Source organism: Notamacropus eugenii, chromosome 5, assembly GCF_028372415.1.
Source record: "Notamacropus eugenii isolate mMacEug1 chromosome 5, mMacEug1.pri_v2, whole genome shotgun sequence".
Lineage (NCBI taxonomy): Eukaryota > Metazoa > Chordata > Mammalia > Diprotodontia > Macropodidae > Notamacropus > Notamacropus eugenii.
Genome location: NC_092876.1, coordinates 70270504 through 70285477, shown reverse-complemented (window position 1 = coordinate 70285477; position 14974 = coordinate 70270504). Strand labels below are relative to the sequence as shown.

The following is a 14974-nucleotide window of genomic DNA, read 5'->3' as shown; positions in this document are numbered from 1 at the left end:
TGTCAGATGTTCACTTTTGAGTTATTGAAAGGAAACAGTATTTGGAAAGCTGGAAAGAGAAAAATCAGTTATGCCACCACCTGGTGATTAATATCAGGACAAACATAAGTGGAAGAGGGGAAGGCCACCTTCGCCAAATCAGCTCACCTCCCCAGGTTGGTAAATCACTGTGAAAGCTGCCCCTTCATTGTGTATGGGTTACGTGGTCATCTACTTTAGCATAAATGATTAGTACCAATGATTATTAGAATCCGCTTCTCTTTCTCCCTGGGATGGGAGTGGTGGAGGGTAACAGAACAAAGTAAGTAATGTATGTCATTAGCATCTTACAGAATCAGATTTTGTGACTGAGATATATTCCTGTCTTAGACCTGAAATAATCTTGGTGAGGAACAAGTTATTCTTTTTCAACAGAGCTGGTTATATTTTCTGAGCAATTGCAGTTATCAAAAACACAGATGTCTCACAATTTTACCTTTCTTTATAAATCTGTATTTGAGCCAAGAAAGGCAGAGTGTCCTTTTTCAAAGCCCTTATCAGTCTGTGTAATGATCATGACAGGCTTATTTTGATGAGCTTTGCACATCAGCTGGAGAAAAATCAATTCTTGCCTTGGAATTCCTCTAGATAAGTTCCTCTGAGACAGACTCTAGAGTTCTTCAATCAGGAAAGCAAGAAATAGACTGCTCCCATCACCATCCCAGGGAGAGTTCTGGCAATCTCCCAAAGAGAGGCATTTGACCCAAACTATTACTACCTGGAAACTTCGAATGAGGGTGGGGAACCCTGAACCCCCACGAAAGTCAGGATATGGTCCATTTTGCTTCCCAGGTAGCTCATTTGGTGTACCATGATCTTCACCACCCTCTGCCTCTTTTTCATCAGCGTACAGCTGGCAGGAAGCAGGTGTTTCTGAGAGCATGCACTTCAAGAGCTCTAAGGCGCCAGCTTGCTCTTCTACACCTGTACATACCCCATTTGGACAACTTAGCATCTCCTTGTTACCAAGGAGACCAGGTGACCCATGTGCCTTGTCTTCTGCCTCCTTGCTGTTTATGGAGACAGGCCCAAAGTCATGGCTTTGTAGAGACTCCGATGGGGTTGTCTCACTATGAGCTACTGAATGCTCAAGGCCCTCCCATTCAGAGTGAAGCTTTGGTTTCTCTGTCACTGCATCCACTTCCTCTTTAGGAATGTCATTCATAGTCTACAAGTGAATGAATATATACAAAGGCAAGAAGATAATATTAGGAATGAAGGTGGACTTAAAAAGACCAAGTCTCTTGCTATTTCTGTGGATTTTAAAGTGTGGAAATAACAACAGCCAAGAACCACTGGCTTTCACAAGTTTGGTTCTGAAGCAACGAACAATCTAAGAAAGCCGGACAACATTAGGTTCAGCTAGCAGTGGTTTGCTGGCAACATTTTGAAGAAGCAGCCCACATTATGACAATATCTGTAAATCGGTTTGGGAAGAGTCCTTTTAGCACAGCTCACATGACTCATGAACCTAATACTAAAGTGACTATCTTTAAAAAAAAGTTCAGCTAAAGGATTTATGCTTAGAAAACAATTTAACATTTTAGTTCTTCCACCAAGATGTGATATGGCAATTAAAAAACTGGTTTCTTCATTAAAGCAGATTCCTAGCAAATGTGACAATAGGCTGAACAACAGCTCTGAAATTAAGGAAGAATGCTTAGAACCTGGGAATGTCATTCTTAAGCTGTGTCTAGAAACCTTACATTTAAATGCCTGTCAACTTAAATGTAGGACAACTAATACTAGACAAAATTAGGCTCAGACTAGGTTATTCTTGCACTGGCCAAGAGTGAGTATTATCTAGTACGTAAAAGACGGATTTGAGAAAGAGATGAAACCAGGAGCTGTGAAGTCTGACTTCTTAGTGGTCTTCTTGCCAAGGATGTCTGACATTATTGTACCATACTGCCTTCTAGGGGAGCTGACCACTCTTTTCTTGATGGTTAAGCAATCCTGACATAGATCCACTTGAGAAACAGAATTACTGGGAATAAACAAATGAGTCCTAGTAAGGCAGCACAGCAGGGTCAACATTCTTGAATACACAGCCAACTTTCATTCTATGCAGATCAACATGAGGATTTTTTAATGCATCATATTATGACTCTTTGCTAAATAAGAAATGATTTTGTTTGTATGGCTAAAAAATATTCCAAGCAAACCAAATTATTAAAAAAAAAAAAAAGGACCAAATTTACACCATCCTGATTAATGAGAGACAAGTGACAGTTTCATTAAGGTACCATCTGGGAATGAAATATCACTTAGGGTAATGAAATATTTTTCTAAAGCATACATCTAAAACACATGTAAAGAGGACCAAAGATAAAGGTGGCGCCTAGAGTAAAGACTTTGAAAGCTGGTACAAGGTCAATTCAGTTACATTGAGAACGACTACTTTTGTCTTGAACTATTCCACACAGAACAGGCATGTCAAGAAAGGACATGAGAACACAGGAATGATAGAGTCATGATCTGTCCAGCTGAGCATTCTCATGTAACCCGAAGGGACAGAGAACCATAGGATGTCAGAGATGGAAGAAACTAAGGCCCTCATTTTATAGGTAAGATGATGAAGATGCAGAGTGCTTAAATAACAGTTCTGGGGGGTGAGGAAGGGCTTTCTCTTTGACATACCTCAAAAGAACAGGGATGTACCCCAAGCTAGTTTCTGTTTGAAATAATATTTGTTAAGGAATACAAAGGATGTCTAAAGTTCTAATCTAAGGATTTTCTATCCTAGTGGCTGATATTTTTCTCCTAGGTATCAGGAAGATAACTGAAACCAGTGGAAAGATCTTGGCACATGGAAAGTCCACAAAGCTTTCAAGACATAAGATTAATCAGCTATCTTAAATACTGAGATTTTATAGACAATGCTGTGTCTTAGCTAAGATAGTCAGCTAAGTTCAACAGATGACATGATTACAGACACGATATATCTGTGCATATCAAATCACAAAGCTAAGGAGGACCTTCTAAGAGAAACCTGCATTATCAAGATCTGAACCACTGACATGTTGCAGTGGGGTTGATCAAAAATGTAATGTGATCGATCACTGTGATTGAGATACATTGGCATGGGGTAAAATGCAAGCAATGTGAGAAACCTTTGTGGTTGCTGACTCTTAAGGAAGACTTACAAGAACCTTGTTGCCACTGGAGAAGAAGTTGTCACTTAACCACAGTACTATTAAGTTGGTGAAAGAGATATTAAAGAGAACATTATACATATCATAAAAACTGGTTAGCTGAATGAAGTCCTCAATCTCATAAAAATTCTAAGAAAATTAAAAGCAGAAAACATTAAGATTACTATGTTAATTGTTCACTGCTGTACTCAAAGGAAGTCTACTTGTACCAGAATGGCCCTTAATCAGTATGATACTTATGTACTGGGCTTTTTTTTGGGGTGGGGGGGAGGGTGGGCGTGTAAGAGGAAGGAGTTGCTTCTTGGTGGTAGAGGGAATAGGGAGGGAACCAAAGTGTAGCTTTAAAAAAGAGGCATTTTATTAAAACTATTTTTTAAAATGTACTTTATGTCTCAAGACCATAACCCATGTATATGCCTTTACAGTTCTAAATTACCCTTCCATTGGTTTACTGAACTCTAGATAGCATTAATAGCAGTATGTAGGCGTTTTACTGGAGTTTTGCTGTAGCTCCATCAAATGCAAACCAGATCCTCTCTTTCTTTTCAGGTTATTTTTGAACTTAAAGATTTACATATGTCAAAGGCTTTTCAAAGTAGAGATATTCATGCTCGGATGATTGTCTTTCCTCACAAATATTCTAGAGAAACTTTTTCCGGAAAGGTTGAAGGGAGCCACATCTTCCCCCTTCCCATAGGTCTTAGCATTTCTACCACACATTAGCCATCTTGCAAGACCAAGTTTACCCTTAAGTGGAAAGAGAAAAGCAATACCTTTCCCTGATTGAAGAAAGTCTTGTTTCCATCACACTTTGGCCTTATATTTATTAATACCTGGGACAGGGAGACATGAAGTGACTCTGATTGGTCTGCCAGTGTACTGAACTTAGTGTAGCATCTTTACCCAGCCACTCATATTTACTGTTGCGGGGGAGGGAAAGAAAAGAAACAATGGTATCAAAGATGGAGAGCTTTCCTAACAAACTATTTTTCTTCCAATTTTTTGAAAAAATCCTATTTTTGTCTTCTGAAGAACTGTCTCTGGTTTAGGTAATGATAAAAATCTTAATGCTATCTAAACTTGAGGACAAGGCAACATTCTTATCTGATCTTTACATGATTCTTTAAAGATGAACAGTGCTCAATAGCTTCTACTAAAGAAAAACTAGTTAGAGGCAAGAATTAATTACTGAGAAGCTGCCTGGTGTCTTGGAATAAGACTTGAAGTCAGAAGACCTGTTGTTGAACCTCTGCCCTGTAACTTACTGGTTATGAGCCTCTATGAGTTTCGGTTTGCTCCCTCAATTGTAAAATGAGGATGAGGGTCCTGACACTACATACCTCCATGATCCCACCCCAAATTGGCTTTAGGAAAGAGCTTTGCAAATATGACATCACTAAACCTCCACCTGAGTCCTGTTCTGATGCCGTGTTGTGGCATGGCCATGATGACCCAGGGTCCATGAAGGCTCTACCAGTGGAATTTTAGCTCTAACGGGTCCCTGCTCAAGCTGGAAAGGCTGGGAAAGAAGCTGTGGGCAAGGGTAAGCCTAGTCAAATAAGTTCTAAGAAATTCATCGCCAGGAAAGTGGCCATGAGAGGTGCAGCCTCAATGATCCCATGCCCACACTGATGAAATCACACATTTTTGGAGGTATTTTCACTAATAGTAAAGCAGAACCTAATGTGAAAATCTGGTTTTAAAAGTCAATTGTGAAGGGTTTAGTTTGTTAAGTAATGCCAAATATAGGAAATTCATTCCACTTTAGATGTCTGGAACCTCATTCTAGCTTGCTTGGAGTTTCCTAGGTAGAGATGTTAGTAAGAAGGTTGAATTCCTTAATACAGCTTGTATATGTCTAAAAGTCCTAAGATGCTCCAAAGTTATTCCAGTGAGCTATTGGGAATCTGAAGGTTCCTAAAGCTGAAGTCTAGATGCAAACAAAGGATTCATAATGGGTGAAACCATCTAGTGAAGTACTGCAGGAGACAAAATGTAATAAGTAAAAGTTATAGTTCAAGAACATTACATACAATAGACACATGATTAGATATTCATCCCCAAAGTTTAAGCTTTACAAAAAGACATGAATTAAAACAGCATAGAAATCTAGTCTCCCTAACGCAAAGTAAGTGTGTCTAGAGCACCTGAAGTGTCTGGTAAGACTGGGCCAAGCCAGTGGGTTTAACCAAGGCTGGTGCTAGGTCTTCCAGTCTGCTTGTTAGTAAGTTCTCAACTAGGTCTTCTCTGTACTTCAGGGAGCCCCTCTAGCCAGAACTTGAAGGAAAGGAACAATGACAAGAGAAAAGACAAGAATTAAAACACACATAATACAAGAACATATATCAATTCCCTACTAGTCCAGATAACTAGGAGATAATTCAAACTATTCTAAAAAAAAGGGGGGGGGGGGATTACACATAAGATATCTGATCACTTTAAACTTTGCCAGACTTTTCGTTTTCAGGCTCCACAAATGGCCTTTTACATATTGGTATGGCTTTTTGGGGGATCAGCGTGGGGATGAATGTGGGTAGGTAATCACTTGTCACTATTCCTAACTTACTTTTCTCCCAAAAGACATTCAGAATACACCCTCTGGTCTTCATAGGCGCACCCCATCTAATGCTGTTCCCACAAAAACTCACTGAACAGCATTTTTAGGCAATAACTAAGGAAATCTTACAAAAGGGCAATCAATCACCACACAGCAGGTCTTCACAATATTTCCATAGGGTTTACTCATATCAATGACCTTACTGTCAAATATCTTCAGTTGGGGTCATATCATACCAGGCAGGCCTAGACTGAAATCCCCAAAGCCCACTGTGCCCACCAATCTCTAAGTGGTTTTCATATTACCTTTCTTCTCTTCTAAGCTGCAGTGAGCTAATATGGTCAGCCCTGCTCATAAGTTTGAATGTTCTCAGGACCACAGAGCCTAAAAGGCTTCCTTCGGTTGAAGGCTTTGTGTACAGATTAAAACGAAAACACTCCTGGGAAGAAGAATAATTTAAGGCTTTATCAGTTACTTATACATTAGTGAAGATGTGTTAATAAGACAGTTCTCAGAGAGCAGACTCTGATAGGGAGAAGGAACAACCTGGGTACCTGAAGTGATGGGGTGCTGGGAGGAAGGGGTGGGATAAATGTACACAGAAGCAAGAGTTAAGGTTATTTTGCTAAACATAGAAAGGCATAAATACCCAGCTGAAGAGTCCAGCTCCTGGTTCTTAAAAAAAGTGAAATAATACACACATTATAGTCATTGTCATCATCATCACCAAGCACTTAAATAAATAAAAGCGCTCCTCCCAGCATGGTAGGGTAACATGCAAACAAAACAGGGTGATCAGATCAGTTAATTGCGAGTGCCTCCTTTGTCACTGACACTTGGGTTTCTAAATGGAATCTGGATGTCTCAGTGAAGAGCTTGTTGGAGGCAGCCTGGGACTGAGCACAGCCTCAGGACCCGAAGGCCAAGATCCCAGCTCTGCATTCCACCAGCCTGGGCTCTCTGAGGCCACTCAGCTGCTTTCCTCATCTATCAAACACAGACCCTACATAAGTGCACACAAAAGGTATAAGCATACTTGTATTCCATGCCGCACAAAATCACTATGAGGAAAATACTTTGTATGCTGAAAAGCACTAAAGAAATGGGAGTTGTTTTTAAATACCCAGAAGAGTGCTAAAAGAAAACACACGCATCCACATATCCACTTATTAGCCATACCAATGAGCTTCTTCCCAGTTTAGAATGCAGATGCCAATGGTGCTGCCCTTCTGTTACTAAAAATGGGCAGGACCTTCAAAGCACTAAGGGGCCTTAGTAGATTTTAAGACATAAAAATTTTGGATGGGCACTTGCAATAAAAGATAAATCAGATCTGGCAATAGCTTTCTTTGCAAAAGCTAGATGAGAAAACACAGTGTACAAGAATAACAAGATAAGCAGCAGATTCTGCACACCCCTCCCCCACCATTCTTCCACAGAAGGAACAGAAACAAAAAAGCAAAAACAAAAACCAGTCATTCAAACCCCTCCACCCCCCTCAAGCTCAAGAAAAGAAGGCTATATGAAAATAAAAGTCTGGGTACATTTCAAGTGAAAAAACAAAACAGGCCAACTTATAGTTTGAAACGTAGAGAAAGAAATAACAGGATCACAGAGACTGAAGATGGGGATAAACTAACAACCAGGTACCTTTATGGCTCTCCTAAGATCTAGACAAAAAGGGATATCGCAGGCGGTAACAGGTGTCATGGGGGCGTACAGGGAGACACTACTTAGGCCAGTACTGTCTGACCTTGAGGAAGTCCCCTTACCTCTACAAGCCTCACTCTATCCCTCTGTACAAGGGGAATAATAATTTTTATTTTCTCACCTTTATAGGATTGTGCTTTCTACTTTCCCGAGCATCATGTACAAGTTATTATTCAACATCCTTTGCCTTCATCAACCAATTCCTTCCCCTAACTTCACTCATTTTTGCATCGCCCTTAGCTACAACTATGCTTTTTTCTCTGTTTCCCACTTGGAGTACACCCAAGAAATATGGCCTTGTAGCATTCACTAGTTTTCTCCAGAAAACTTGCAGCATTTTCAGACTCCACTACCATATACATGGAATACAGCTTGGACTTTGGTCACTTCTGGGGTGAGGAGTTGATGCTATTAAATCAAATTGGTCCTTAATGACCAATGGTAAACTATACTTTAAAAACATTTTCTAAATAGCAGTGTTATTAGATTATCCCCAATACAGGTGAATGCAAAAGCAAAAAAAACTTTGAGATAAATGCCTGATGCAAAATTAGCCATTAAGTAACAGAAAATTTGGCCTTTCAGCTGCACTCACCAGACAGGGCTCCACAGGTCAAAGAGGTGTTCTCAAGCCTGAACAGAGCTGTAAATGTTAAAGTACTTGAGCAAACATTAGACATTAGACCAAAAGTTCCTTACAGAGGAGATGCCTTTAAGGACCAGTAATATTTCAACACAAAGGTAAGTTGCCCATTCAGGACAAAACAGTCCTCTAGGAGGTTGACTCTCCCACTAGCATGGAAACAGTCCAACACATAGTTTGTTTGCCTGTACTTTAAGACAACTTATTCCAAAAGACAAAAAACAGGAACAACAGAAAAGGGTAGCAAGGAAACCTAAAATCAGCACTAAATTAAGCTTGGTAGACACCCACCCCTGAATGGAAACAGTATCTTGATTCCACAGAACTATATTCAGAAGAAATTATTAGTTCTTTGCTATTAAAAAATTCCATTATAGGAAATATGGTTAACTTTTTTGAAAACCACCTGAAGTACTAAGTTATAGAAATATGATGTTAAACATTGTAGTTTTCTCCCTATATAACTTTTATATTTCTTAGTCACAGTCCCCAAGGCACATACATACTTTTAGCTAGTTAATACACCACATGCAACACTAGATTTGAATAATCACCTGGATAATGCAAGTGGAAGATGAAAGGTTCACCTTGGGTAGAATCCGAAGTCTGCTCAGAGATGAATTCATACGATTTCCATTAATGCCACATAGCATCAGTCTCTGATCTCACACCCACTCCCATACTCCCACACTTCTCCTTACTGATTAGAATGCCAATGGTTGGATGGCTGATAACCATTAATCTGTGATGTGTTCATTTCAAACAAAAGAAAAACGTATCACGTCAAAAAACGTTTCTCTCTGTAAATTATGTACTGATTGTATAGATTTTTGTTACAAACAATCTTAATTTTTTAAATGCTAGATAAAATTAAGTAAAATTTATTTCAGATTTACAACATAATTTGAAGAAATCTGATCTTAAACTAAGTACACAAGAAATGACAATGCCAGAGTTAAGTCAGTAAAACTCTTATTAACTAAGTACATTGAAAGAAAAATATATGGGTTTAGCCATATAGACAGGCTAACTAACAGGTTGACTTGTTAATGATAATGTGACTTCAAGCAGCATGATGTAACATAAAGAACACGAGACCTGGATCAGTCTGAGCTCTAATACTTAATGGGCATGTGGCTACCTTCCTAAAGCTCAATTTACCTAGCTATAAAATGGGAATAGCTTTCCTTTTTTACCTATGCCGAAGAGCTAGTAAGCAAAGAGCTTTGTAAATGAACAGGAGCTGTAAGTATCAGAGAGCTCTTTTTCTGCGACTCTGTTCAGAGAACTCAGACGCTGCACAGAATCATGGCTTCCTATTTCCTTAATGATCAATAGAAACAGGACTCAGATTTACAACAATATTTATTTACGATAAGTTTATATTACAGAGTGAATAATTTGAGAAAAATATTTTTAAAATGTTCATGAAGAGACGTTTTCAGTAAAAAGTTCTTCATCTCCATGACTCAACTAAACCTCAGCACTGAGTGGCCTCAGTTACCAACACTTCATGGGGCACAGAAGGTTTTAGTGGAGAGAGCCCCCTCCCAAAACAAGCTGCTAATAATCAAGGAGCCAATCAGAGCAGGGTGCTCTTGACCAAGAAACCGAGACATTCCTCTGAACTGCTATCATGGAGAATGCCCACATATCCTTGCACTTGCACATTAGCAATGTTTCTCACTAATGGAAAAAGACTCTCTGATAAATTCATTACAGTTTAAGAAAGGAAAATTCTTCTAGAACATTTTCCTAGAGAATCTCAAATTTAACATGGCACTGGGTATGAAACTGGCTCGCAAAGCTTGAAAATGAATTATGTCCTTTCCTTCCATCCACTTCCCATCCAGCTTTGAAAATTACCTTTTGTATGAGGGTCAGAACGACTAAAATTGCAAAGCTTCATCACCAGAAATATGGTCAGCAGGTGATGAATTCTGTTGGCCACAGAAACTCATGATGGCCATCTATTAAGGCATGAAGAGACTGAGATCCGTATCAAGATAGGTAGTTCACTTATACTGATGAAACTAGCAATCAGAGGAGAATTACAAAAGAGAATGAGCACTGGAACTAGAATAAGAAAGTCTAGATTCCAATCTTGGTTCTGTCACCCATTAATTATAACTACAGGAAAATCATTTAACCTCTAAGGACCTTGATTTCTCCATTTGTAAAGTGTGTGGGGGGGGGTGGGGGAAGAAATTAATACTGTATGTAACACTGTGAGTTATTACTGTTATTAAAACCATTAATCTGGAAGGTTTTCTGTATCTGAACACATGCAGTTAATATCAGCTGACTGTGATCATGAAACAGGGTATGAGGGAATGACACTCAGAAATAAAGTGCTCTTTTAGTGCACCTTTTAATACACTAGCATAAGATATGTAGTTGAGGAGACACTACAGTGCCTGACTTCACTGCTCACAATGAAACATTGAAAAGTGATGCATTTCTGGTCATTTATAAAAAATGTGTTGGTCTGAATAGAAAAACCGTGGTTCCCCTTTCCCTAGCTCCACAAATCATATCTACAACCTAACTAACAAACCTAACTACAATCAACAATTAGTATTATTCTTAGGGAGGGGGGATATAGATTCCCCCCAAAATAGGTTTTGTTTTGAGGGTACAGCCTTTATTAAGGGAGTAGTCTTGGGAAGCAGGGGAAACTAAACCTTAATTAGAATGCAGAATAACTTTGAAATATCTTTTAAGCAGCAAAGTGCCCAGGTCTTCAAGGTCTTCAGCTCCCCAGTGAGCTGGAATTTCACTGACATGGGCACTCCTTCCAGGCATGCCAATTACAAGCCATCCAGACCTCCATATCCTGTGGGACATTTTCTGCAAAGGATTTGGCCCTATGTGGTGTGACTTTCTTTGCATTCTCTTGACATTTCAAGGATAACAATGGAGCAGCACAGGGGTTGTCCACCCGTATTCTCACTCTTGCCATGTGATCAGTCAGTTTTCTATTTTGAACAGCACTTGTATACTTCAACAACATCCATTATGCTGCTTTTTCCAAGCATAACAACATGTTTGCTATATGATGCAACTTGCTCATATACATGTATGCCTATCCATTACCCACTAGGTAATGCTCAACTTCAATTATTCAGACACTGTGGTGCTCCATGACTCAACCAATGCCAGAAGAACACTGGCATTTTAAATAAAGGCTCTGCAAACTTTTTTTAATGACCCCAAGTTTTTCACTGAAACAATTATCCAAAGGCAATCCAACCTGATGTCTTCCTTTTAAATTCTAGTCACAACTACTCACTATCGGAAGTCCAAGAATTTATATACATATGTGTATGTATATATACATGTATTATGTCACATATATATTTGTATGTGCTTGATATATCTATCAATATATACACACTCCCATACATAGATGGAGAAACTATTTAGATTGTGTATCCAATTGCATGTTAAAGTCTGGATAACAGGCATTCTTCATTTACTTTTTTTCCCTATATAAGATAGTCAGAGTTGAATTTCTTAAAGTTGACTGTGGACTTCATTTAGGAAGTTCTGCAGTATGAGGGCTTGATACAATGTCACACGAACAGGAACGGCTGGAGGACTTCACCATTCACGGGGACTCCTTCAGCTTGGATTCTGGGATGGATCTTCTCCATGACAATGGTGAACACACCTGGTGCGTGTACAGTTGCCTCTATCATGCTCTGACTGATATTAATGCTCAAAAGGTTCAACAAAGGTCTGCTGTTCTTTCTTTCAAAGAGTCTTGTATAATATTAACATATGCATGAAAGGCACCTTGTCGGAAGAAAGCCTTTCAGATAACGGTTTTGCCTACAAATCAGATGCTTTTTATAGTCAACAAATAACGAGCACAGTTAGATCTTGTATTCTCTGCCTCTTTTAGGCAACTGCTACGGTAAAGATATGGTCTGCTATGGAAAATAGCTTTCAAAAGCGTATCTATTCTCTTCTAATATAATTTTCAAGGGTACCCTCAGTGCAGGTGTAGATTATTCCGACAATTGGGGGCCTAAAGTCACTAAAAGAGGAATTAGGAGGATACTATAAGCTCACTGTAAAAGCCAAGGGACACTTCCTCAAACAGGATGGAGAAACACGCCCCTTTCTTACTAACAGACAACCAAGCTACAAGAAAATTTTCAAATTCTCATGTCTACAGAGTTGCCTCATATACCTGTCATTCCCTACAATGTTTTCCGACCTATAAGAATCCCAAGTGGTTGCCCAATGTTGTGGAGCAGCTGAGTTTATTATGTCAAAATATGCTTTTAAGGAGCATGAATCAGTGAGTGGAAGCTCAGATTCCTGGGTAAGGAAATATGGCTAGATGAGCAGGGGAGAAGGAACCAAGAAGCTGAGCTAGAAAGAATGAGGAAGGAAATGAAAACTGAAAGAGAAGGAGGGAAAAGGGAAAGTTAGCATGCAGAGAAAGAATCAGAGCTAGGACCAGACACTACACACCATAAGCTACTTAAGGGCAGGAGCCATATTTAATAAAGTTTTTGTGTCTCCCACAGCACACAGCCTATTTCTTAATACAGTAAGTACTCAATAAAGATGAACAAAAATAGTGTTTAGGAGCAGTATGTAGTCCTTTCTCTTTCCAGCATCTAATCGTATCCAGAGCTTTCCTGAGTCAAGATTTTCTAATTCATATGTGGGCTGCTGCTTATGCTTTGGGGTCAATGAAAGAACTGGGAGGCACATTATTCTATCTTTGACTGGTTGTGGAAAAGAAGGAATAAGACTCAGTGCCTTGTTTAAATTTAAAAAAAAAAAACACAAAAACAACAACTTTTGAACATAAGACTTGCCACACAGGGTCATCAGGCCCATTATCTATCCAGGTCTCTGACAAAGGCATCAAGGGATATTTGGAAGAACTTGGCTATCCTTTCTGTCACCAGTTTCAATGGTCCAGGAACAAGCCAGTCAGGAGAAAAGACGGTTTGGAGACACAAGATCCAGCTCCACTTCCAGCTCAGTCTTTAACCACCTGTGTTATTTTGGGCAAGTCATTTGACCTCTTGGGACCTTAGCTACCTTGTCTATAAAATAAGGGGGCTGAGAGTGAGGCCACATGCCTTATAAGGCCTGTATCAGCTCCTGAGCCCTATGAAACCCAGAAGGCATCCATTTTCTTTACTACTAGATTATGGATGTTAACCATAAATATGTCTAAGCCTTTTCCACAGTAACTTAATGCTACTTACCCCTTACCACTGTGAAGAAAGTGCTTCCTTTAATTTATACTCAAGTTCTCTCTTTCAAGTTTTAAGGCCCCTCCACATTTTCTACAGTAGGATTTAGTAAACAGGTCCTGTGTTCACCATAATGAAAACTTCTATGATTTTTATCAATTGCCAATTGTGTCCTAAAGAGTCTAGAATAAAAAGGTTCCCAGTTTTAAGCACCAAAGTTAGGAGCAATTGTGAGTGTGATGGGAGGGAAAGAGAAAGCATGCAGTGCACTATGGTCAGCTGTACAGAAGTCTGGGATGTTTAGCACTTTAGTATATAAGGAAGACAGAGGAAGCAAACTTTGCAAGTTCTAATAGACCATCCTTATTCTGACCAACACTCTGGGCAAACAAAAACCCAAGTACAAGTTCCTTCTGTGTGTTTTTTTTCTCTGCCCTCTTTCTCTTATTAAGTGATCATCATGGGGTAGCTAGATGACCTAGTATATAGAAATGTTAGATTTGGTGGCCAGAAGACCTGAATTAAATCTTGCCTGAAGACACTTGCTAGCTCTGTGTTCAAGTCACTTCATCTTTCAGCCTTGGTTTCCTCATCTGTAAAATGAAGATAATAATAGCACCTACCTCACGGTGTTCTTGTGAGGATCAAAGGAGAAAACATTTGTAAAACACTTTGCAAATCTTAAAGTGCTATAGAAATGCTAGCGATTAGCTCAAGTCCACCATATGACTTTGGAAAGGAAATCAATCCCTTCACTCAAGTTCTTCTGTGAGGTCACACTGGGTTCTCTAATTCTATGCCAACATAGCACCAGATGCCATCTTCTGTCTAGTTCTGGCAGCTCCTACACCAAACTGGAAAGGTTTCAAAACACAGATCAGGTAGCACTCCATGTCTATTATCCAAATAACAGTTTAGTCAAGTTTCGAAAGGTTTATCCCTAGAATATTAACCTCTACGTGATGACTTCTTTCACTCACGACAACTCACAAGACTAAGTCATAAAAGGCATTGATGGTGAGAGCACCCACATGGATGAAATCACAGATTCTTGAGTACTGAAGTGATTATGCCTCCTTATGGCACAGACGTGACCCTGGGTTCAAGGGTTATACCCTTGGAATTCAAACTCCATAAAGTCTTACTAAGCTGGAAAGGTTTTGAGCATAGCTTAAGTGGCTGTTTCTATAGTTTGAAAACCAGTCTAGCTATGGGGAGGGAGATTCATCACTCTAAGGCTGATGAGCCTTGTAGCACTGGCCAGTAGGCACTGAGTTTTTGGACCATAGCAAAAGAAGTGGGTTATGGTCCACAGACAGTGTGAATATGTCAAAGAAATCAAGAGATGTTTTGAAATACATCTCATTTTAGTCAACAGTGATAATCTCCTATCCCACCATACCTTTTATCAGATATGGAAATAAGAAGCAAAATTAACAAATTTAAGTTGATCTACTTAAATACTTCATCAGGATAGATTAGAACCTATCTGTGTTTTTGGATCCATAGATCCCTGTTCTATCTCCAATGTAATACTTACTTAAATTCTTCTACAAATCTTTTACCAAAAAAAAAAATCCACTCCCAAAGATTGCCTTTTGATGTTTTACTATTTGTGAATTCTGGTGCAACATGTGGGTTGTCC

The 14974-nt window shown here is 39.2% G+C and overlaps 1 protein-coding gene across 13 annotated transcripts in view; it reads right to left on the bottom strand.

The window, feature by feature from the left end:
- The window catches only part of EPB41 (erythrocyte membrane protein band 4.1), a 210258-nt gene that overhangs the window by 18137 nt on the left and 177147 nt on the right, over window positions 1-14974 (bottom strand). For 7 of the 13 annotated variants that reach the window (XM_072609612.1, XM_072609603.1, XM_072609615.1 and 4 more), the window contains one exon: window positions 758-1207. The exons of 5 other annotated variants lie outside the window; for them this stretch is intronic. In XM_072609612.1, the coding sequence (XP_072465713.1) occupies window positions 758-1207 (450 nt within the window). The remainder of the gene's footprint in view (window positions 1-757; window positions 1208-14974) is intronic. One more of the 13 variants, XM_072609607.1, reaches the window with a different exon arrangement.